At 39.5% G+C, this 9,105-nt stretch overlaps 2 protein-coding genes across 2 annotated transcripts; one reads left to right on the forward strand and one right to left on the reverse strand.

Moving 5' to 3' along the window:
* Positions 1–2,501: 2,501 nt before the first annotated feature.
* On the reverse strand, positions 2,502–5,058 carry LOC123402785. Its single transcript, XM_045096749.1, has 6 exons — positions 4,923–5,058; positions 4,763–4,849; positions 4,312–4,497; positions 3,582–3,791; positions 3,336–3,482; positions 2,502–2,873 (listed from the first exon to the last, which is right to left on the reverse strand). Exons 1-6 carry the CDS (start codon positions 5,055–5,057, stop codon positions 2,502–2,504), a joined length of 1,137 nt encoding a protein of 378 aa, XP_044952684.1. The 5' UTR covers position 5,058.
* Positions 5,059–6,414: 1,356 nt separating this feature from the next.
* On the forward strand, positions 6,415–8,477 carry LOC123402786 (photosystem II 10 kDa polypeptide, chloroplastic-like). The gene is made up of 4 exons (XM_045096750.1): positions 6,415–6,647; positions 6,757–6,865; positions 6,976–7,028; positions 8,232–8,477. Exons 1-4 carry the CDS (start codon positions 6,521–6,523, stop codon positions 8,324–8,326), a joined length of 384 nt encoding a protein of 127 aa, XP_044952685.1. The 5' UTR covers positions 6,415–6,520; the 3' UTR covers positions 8,327–8,477.
* Positions 8,478–9,105: the final 628 nt, after the last annotated feature.

Consider the following 9,105-nt stretch of genomic DNA (forward strand, 5'->3'; position numbering starts at 1 on the left):
ATTAAAAATTGTTCACATGTTTCAAAAATATGTTCAATATGTGTTCCCCACTGCCGTGCATTATTAACTATGTGGCTCCGCCACGAGTGAGTAACAATTATTTAGTCATTTCAATAAAATCTGTAAATTAATTTTTAAAAGACATGATAGTAAAATATTTGTTTTTTCAAGTTACTTAACAAATGGCAATGTAAATTAACATTTGTTTATAAGAAGGTGAAATTAAGGTTGTGCCCACATATGAAGTGTATACGAGCAAGAGAAAATCTTTAGTGTTTACAAACTTCAGAGCTTGCGTTCAATTATACACGAGTAGGTAAAGAGTCATTAGTTTCAGTTTTAGAGAGCCTTTAGGCCCGGTTTTCCAACCGGGACTGAACAATCGGGGTTAAAGACCCAAAATTTTAGTCCCGGTTATGTTACGAACCGAGACTAAAGGTGCTCTATATGGCCGCTATGGGCGCGGCAGGAGGACCTTTAGTCCCGGTTGGTAACACCAACCGGGACTAAAAGATGGTCACACGTCAGCAACAGTTAGGCGCATGTTTTTTTTTAAATAAAAAAAGAGGGGTTTAGGGGTTTTGGAGGCTTTAGGGGTTTTATATTGTGTTTTCTCCTTCTTTTTGTGTCCATCACCTTTGGTTCCTTATGCCTGTTGGTGTTCTCGGCCGCTGTCATTATTGAGCTCCATTCGACTAGACACACGTACATATAGCAATGAAAGAACCGTTACACGACATTATCATGAATATAGACAGAAGTGACTTTTTTCTCCGTGCTTGATCGAACAACAAGTTTATGTGATGATAAGGATGTAAGCCTTGTCCTAAAATTTTTAATCCAAGAATGATAGTGAAGATCGCCATGGGATGAAACGGAAGGTAACGTGCTAAACCTCCTTTTCTTTTGCAATACTAGCATCCTGCAATGTTTTCATTCATCCTTGATTTGATAAGGACTTTTTTCTTGTTGGTTGTGGGTTAGCTTAGAAGGACAATGTGTCAATTTTCTCTTTTGCAATTTCGGAATAAGATATTGACATGGTTGACTTAAGTCATTTTATTTGAAAATCTTAGTTTTAAAAAATCAATGAACTCGGTTATCTTGGGGAGAATGAACTGATTGTGCATATGTAATTTATATCGTCGATGCTTGTCTTCTTGGTTTATGAACATGGCCAAACATTTTTGCCCCCTCTTAAAAAAAATCTGGATCCGTCCCTGGTCCCCACCCCCACCCCACCGCACATCGCCTCAACTATTCCATACCCGCTCCGCGTCGCCTCTGCCATAAACCAGGTCGGTTACTTCCATGGCAACGGCCGGTCAACTTGAACCTAACAACTGCCGCCGGCCTACGCATGCCCACACGTCGTGGACGTTGCCACTAGTGGAACTCATGCCAGTTGTCTCCTTCCCCATGAAAAAAGGTGCAAACTCCTTTGTCGAACGTTCTCCCTCGTTCCCCTCTTCTTACTCATTCAGCCTTCCACCTCACCAGCCGGTTAGGATCCTCTTCAGTACTGTATGATACAATAAGGTCACTGTCATGTGGAAACTGGTTCCATGTGTCATCCGCACTACAGTATCATACGGTACTGCAGAGGATCTCAACCCCCTCACCAGCAGTAGTGGTGACAGCGGAGCGGCCGACGGGTTCCTGCCTTACCTGCCGCACGGCGAGGTGGTTGTGGCTAGGCTAGGCGGCTTCGACATCCAGGATTCGCAGGCCATGGTCAACTCCTGCTTGGAACACTATATAGGTTGGCATTACTACAAACTTCGCTTCAGAAAAATTGTTCAGGGATAGTACAAATTTATGGTTATTGTGACAGCTAAAGGTTTACACAAATTTATGATCTCTATGGCCTCTCTTATGTTGCTATATTATTATATTTTTGGTTATTTGATTCATATATATTCTTCCTAGGACGAATGATTATTTATTTTCACGCGATAATACGTGCAATGTGCACTTTACTCGTTAAAGTAAAATACGTTCTCACGTCGTATCGTTCAGATAGATAACTGATGAACGAGACCCGTTCGGGAATGTGCTGCAGCAATGCTGCGCTTTCCGTGTGCTTAGACTGCGGATAGATCGGGTGTGTTGGATTTTGATCTGTTACTTCGTGAAGCTGAAGGCAATTTGATTGGGTATCTGTGTGTGCGCGTATACATGTGTGGAGAAATCGTAGGAGGTTGTTAATCCATTAATTGTTCTTGAAAGCACCGAACGAAGAGAGACTGAGACGACATGCAGCGGTTAAAAGTTGAGAGGATGTGCAGCGATTAAAAGGTAATTAAGCAAGCAGTTCACCAATGGCCATAAGATGAGATCTATGCACACCTGCAACTTTTGAGAGAGAGAGAGAGAGAAAGAGAGATTACCAAACATCAAACATCCGTAGTGTGCCACCGCATGCGCGAGGTTTTTCTAGTTATATATGTCCAACTCGACAAGTATAGTGACAACTTTATTGCAGTTTGTAGATTACATACTTACACGAAATTACCTGGTCCACCATAATACATATGCATGCCCTCCTTATCAATGCCATAACCATCAACAGTGTATTTTGTTATATCACTAGTGCCAACAACGACTCTGTTCTCATTTGGAGTAACAAGCTTGTTATTCTCGTCAATAATTTGGATGCTTTTTATGAAAGCTGCTTTGCCATGTCCTTCGGAGGCAAAATGCCCACTACCCATTTGCGGAGAATCAGATGAAGCCGTCGGACCCGAAACATGCCCACCCCATAATGTGTAATTACCTTTATCCCTAAGGTAAGTGAATAATGAATTTGGCCAGTATCCGATGGGTATATTCGCTTCACCATACGCTACCCACCAATTATTTGTCTTTGTGTCCTAATAAAATCCAGATCATGAAAGTAAAGGTTATTAATTCCATACAATGATGTAAAAAAATTCATGCATACGAGGCTATTCTTCTTGATATTATAGCGTGAACTCTTGTCATAACCTTTTACTCATAGCAAGAGCTATAAATAAATAGTATATATGCGTTAATCCATGAATATGTCAAAATCTATAGTGCTTTACAAATTCTGTTGTTCTGATGGTATGATAATCGGCAAGTTCAGTTTTAAGCATGCTATTTACCTTTTGCAAAATTTTGTCAAAAGATATATGTAGGAGTGAGATGATAGGAAACAACCTATCAACTCATGATATTAAGTAACTCAAACTTATATCGTAGTGAATTGCCTAAATGATTATGTACATAAATATGTGATGTAAATTCACATTTGTCCATGCATTGCTTATACATCCTATATAAGAAATTTAATTTGAAGCACAAGAAAATACCTTGAAAATAAGGATCTTAATTACATATTGTTTCCCATTATAGACTGAAACATGTTGTAATCTTCCACCAAGAGCAAAGTTGTGGTTAACTTGCACGAAACCAGGACATGTGTGATCATAGCATGACTTGTTCGATGCGCCGTCATCCTAGTACACATGTTTACTATAGGTTAATAAAACTATAAACTTATATTTGTAATTCCTCATTATAATAAGCATGTAGTCCAAAAACATATTATTCATTACCCAAGCAATATGAAACCTCGCGAAGCTATCACCAACCAAGTTTGGAGCTACCGAATAACCAACAATTATACCTTCAAGTCCATTTGGCCCATTATCAATTTGAACCCCCGTTGCACTGAGGTCTTTACTATCTTTCTTCACTTTTGGCTCATAAACATTTATTGTAGCTCGTGCCCCATATACATTATCATAATTTTTAATTCCTGCCACCTAAAATCCAGAATAATTAGTGACATTGTGATGACTAAATATTAACCATTATATATAAGGAAAATAGTGTATATTATTGATGACTGTAGATTAAAGCTGCGAGTACATAAAAATATCATAGATAGAACCCTTCAAGAGGTTTTGGAGATACTTGGTAAAACAAATGAAATTCATTCGCATACACTGGAAAGAACATCGATACAACTTATTATTTAGCTAAATTAAAATAAATAAGTATAATATTAAATACTAACCCCTCAAAAATTCAAATAAGGATGACCTTTATTCCTAATTTTCCATGATATTGAATGGATTGCTCCGCTTATTGCTTTTGTGACTATCATCCATATATTTCATCTTGCAAAGCATCATTTAAGGATAACTTTAAACTAGAATAATCTTTTAAAATTTGTTTGATTATTTGACCTATTTTTACAATTCACTATGCAATATATATGTATAGTTTCATAATCAACCTATGATAACTAGATAATTTTGAAAATGAAAATAGAAAACTCACCCCTTGTTGCTTAAACTTGGTAAACGCTGCATCAATATTGTGTCCTGCTATAAGATCATTTCCATTGTTACGAAGTATTGGAATTGTTCCAATTGGGCATTCAATGATAGATAGATGAGCTTCGGATTCGACACGTAGGAATGGAGACTTGACATTTAGTCCATTCGGAAAGGAACTTGGCTCCATCTATTTGACAAGAAAATATGATCACCTTATAATAAAAGTAATTGGAACAAATTATGACTCTCGCAACTAGTAGAAGGGAGTATGAATTATAATAATTCAAACCATAGTATATGACCTAAATTAGGATTTATTTCCATCATCTCGTATCTTCCTAACATTCATGTATTTTATAAAACTTAATACTCGTCTATGCACCCAAACATGAAGCTACATCAGTATGAGCCCAACTATGATCATAAATCATACCCATATGGATGTAATATACCTGAATTTTGTGGTCTTTCAACAATGGATGGTTAAATGCTGGTTGAAGATTCACATCAATGCAGTCATAGACATCTCCAACATCCGTCTGTTTGATTCATCTTCTTGTTAGACACAAAAAAAAAATGCAATATGCATAATAAGATAAATACTTTTCTTACCACAATAGTTTCATTAACTTGTCGAATCTGGTCAATATTTTCCCTGTTCTTTGTAGTTCTTACATCTTCTCCTCTGGTGGCTAGAACAAGATATGACACGAGAAGGGTCACTCCAAAAGCTTGGCATCCTTTCATTGTGAAAACTTGAATTGTGAATTTGATAATGCGTATACAGCCATATGTGTATATATATGATTTCGAGCCTATCACAAACTTAACGGTTGCCATTCATGCAATGCAATTTATGGCCTAAGAATCTGCTTTTATAAATATACAAATAAATATTATTAATTGCCATAAATATAGTAGAGTATTTCTTACGCATTAAATGACTGACATCTTTTCATACCAAATTAACACCTTCAAATACTCCATGCCATGAATCAGAAACATGTACAGTATCATATCTATGGCAATTATTAATATTTATTAGGGACCGCTAGGGACATCAGACTACTGCCTAACTGTAGGATGAGAAGCATGCAGAGCCGTTATATTAGTATGGTGGCCGCTGCGTGAGGAGTTTCCTAAATTGAAACCAATCAACGCTAATTGTGCGTGATTTGCTTTCAACTTTTCCAGATTTGGAGGGAACTGATTTCGGATTTCAAGGAATGTAGCAAAAATGACATTCTATGCCACGCAATTTGCTTCCTTATTATGATCCAAAATTTGTTTCTATAGCTAAATACCAAAAATACTCGTACAAATAATATTTCCCTTCTAGGGCTAAAGAGATCGCTTCCCAGACAAGTAAGAGTATGTGTACATGTAGATTTTTGTTTCCAAAGTAGGAAAGATGTGCTTCGGATAAATAACGAGGTGTTTCAGCGTAGCATTAAATTGTTTCAAATGACAAAAATATTTCGTTCGTTCAACATTGCACCCTGTAAATAGAACATAATTTGCCTCCAAATAAAAATATAGTTTGGAACTCAAAAAATATATAACTTTCTTCAAACGAGATAAATTTTAGTTCTATCACCATTGCTTCTAATACAAAATAAAGATGGATTCCAAATGAAAACATTGGGTACCCACGGGGACACGGCATCACATCTCGATCAACCGTCCATTTGGTAGCCCACTTAATGTAAAGTGGGCACTTAATTATCCCTTCACTCCTAAGTTATATATAAAGAAGAGCAACTTTGTGTACAAAAAATTGATCAATGAGTTTGAAAAGAAAATGATCAATGTGTAATAAAGAGAGCTCTACATTTACTTGTCGATGTCAATTTCACTTTTTTAATCAACTATGCGGACGCTCGCTCCAACCTTTGAACCGGACTCCTGCCCACCACATGTAGCTGATTGCGCGCACGCAGTCACTGCCACAAACATTTCCACTGTTCCCGGTTAGGGTATTCCTCATGAACCGGTCCGATGAGGATAACGTATCGCAAGCCGGCCACACCCGTGCCGCCACGCGAGCGGCGCGCCGGTCACACACAGCGTTATCCCATCCACGCGCGCACCCGGCCGCACGTCTGGGCGCCCTCGAGCTGGAGTATATTGGCCCGTCGCCGCGCCAGTGCTGGACGCTTTTCTTCAGACAGACATAGCTTGAGAGAGAGCGAGAGCGCGAGCGAGATACGATGGCAGCCTCCATGATCACCTCGCCGATTGTGGCGCCGACGAGCCTGCCGTCCCTCTCCCGCCGGGGCTCCTCCTTCGCCGTCGTCTGCAGCGGTGGCAAGAAGATCAAGGTCGACAAGCCCCTCGGTACGTACGCCCGCCCGTCGTCATCACCCATCCCCTGCATGCATGCGAGATCTGATGACGATCCATGGATCCGGTGGTCTAATTCGAGGAAATCTGCGTTTCTACGCAGGACTCGGAGGCGGCTTGACCGTCGACATCGACGCCAACGGCAGGAAGGTCGGCAAGAAGGGTGTCTACCAGTTTGTTGACAAGTACGGCGCCAACGTCGACGGCTACAGGTAACCCAACAGAAGATACGAATGGAAATTTCATCATCCTTGGTAAAAACTGCAATCGGTCGATGAGATGATTACCGTACCTAACAGTCGCTCGTGTTGCTAATTCGCAGCCCAATCTACACGCCAGAGGAATGGTCCGAATCTGGTGACCGCTACGCCGGTGGTGAGTAGCTTTACTGTTTGTAGCTCTTATAATACATGTTTATACAAGTAGAATTCTGGTGTCCAGACAGTCAGATGCGTTCAAATGTTGATGCATGCACATGTTTCTTTTCTTTAAAAAAAAAAAGAGGGCGCAGTTGTGATACATGCACCTGATTAAAGTTGGCACTTATTGTACAAATTATTGCTTCACTAGCCACAGCGTAAAAATCGTAGCCACAGGACCGATGGAGGAGAGTTGAATCTTCTGCTTGAAAGAAAAGCAACAATAAAAATTTGTGGGGCAGAACATCAATTATATACTCAACTGATAGTTGAGCAACTATAAAAATTTGTGGGGCAGAACATCAATTATATATTCAACTGATAATTGGCTATGTGAATTACCATGTAGTTAGAGGTGCTTGTTTTGGGCAGTAATTGCTGCATGAGAGAGATACTATCCTATTTAATTTGTTATCTCTGTTGGATATATTAGCAAAAAAATTTTATTAAATTACTCAAGAAGTAGACCATGGTGACAATACTAACAATATTAATCTCATAATTAAGCTAATCATTCAAACGTGTACTAAGCATAGACCATGCAAATATATTATCTATGATAATAAAAAGTACAAGCAATACATGTGATAGTATTTCTTTTCCAGTATCAAATAATTAGTAAGCATAAGGAACTAATGGAGGGAAGTTTGGTGGTAACCAGATAGATGTATCCAGAAATTTGTCATATTATGTGATTCCCCGTATATAGGTTCGTTTGATCTGCAGGATTATAAAATCTCAAGAAATGAAAACACCAGAAACCTAATAAACATGGTCATATTAAATCAAACCACATGGAAACATATAATTAGAATATTATTATGCCACTAAGGCTTATAGTCTTGTCCTTCATGCATATGAATTTGAAAAGGAGGTCAAACTAGATGTTAAATTTCCTTTTCACTGAAAGTGGACTCAAAGGAAAACTTCTTTCATTTGTTCTTTGCTTCATTCCTTCTAACCAAAAGGCATGAGTAGTATCACCACAGGAAAGAAAATATTCATTTACTTTTCCTTTGAACCACAAAGGAGACCTAAGAGGTGTAGGGTTCTTTGTCTCGTTCTTGAGAAATGAGAACGGTATAGGCATGGTTTTCCCTCGTTCAAATTCTCTCACAAAAACAGTAAGCTCATCCTCGGCCCTAATATCCACATGCAGGAACGACCGGGCTTCTTATCTGGGCCGTCACCCTCGCCGGCCTGCTCGGCGGCGGCGCCCTCCTCGTCTACAACACCAGCGCTCTCGCCGGCTAAGAAAGCATCTACCTGTAACACGGGGCCGAGTTTCTACTCTGTAATCTACGTAGCTACCATGTGCATGTATGTCATCAACGATGCAAAGTAATTCATCCGAACAGATGGTTTGTACGTAACGCTGTTACTATACACTTCCTACCTTGGTAAATGTATAATCGGGTGGACATTTTGAGCCCGTATGCACGGGGGCCTCCTATTATACTGCGACCAACAAAAAACAATATTGAGGGGTATTATTCAGGTGCGCTTATGTGCCGCCTACTGCGAGGTCTACAGAGCGGCCGTCGTGGGCCAGCCCAGCGGTACGTGGATCGTCTTGCTGACTTCACACAACATTTCTTTTTTCTCTTCTAGATTGTGTTTATATTTCAGTTAAATGCACATATTCAACAAATATATGTACTTGCAAAATTTTAGGAAGGCAATCTAAAATATTTAAAATAGGGTGAAAAATTAGAGCAATTTTAAAAATGTTAACTTTCAAAAGCAAATGTTTGTGACAATTAAAAAAGGAAAACGTTTCCTTTCCGCCGGCGGATCTACCATGAGCATCAACCGCCTCGACTATGTGTCATGTGTCACCATGACCCACGTTTTTCTCTCAGTCTTATCCTTTTCAGAGAACTCGAAGCTTCATCCTCTCCTCAAAAATATTTCCGGGTCGCTCTCCTCTATCTCTCAGGTCACCGCATACATATTCAATTCCTCACACACGAAGCGCCTTGCAGTCAAGCCACCAACACGCTTTTGCTGCTCCTAGCAGCAAGCAGCCATGG

Source organism: Hordeum vulgare, chromosome 6H (genome assembly GCF_904849725.1).
Source record: "Hordeum vulgare subsp. vulgare chromosome 6H, MorexV3_pseudomolecules_assembly, whole genome shotgun sequence".
In the NCBI taxonomy this organism is placed as follows: domain Eukaryota; kingdom Viridiplantae; phylum Streptophyta; class Magnoliopsida; order Poales; family Poaceae; genus Hordeum; species Hordeum vulgare.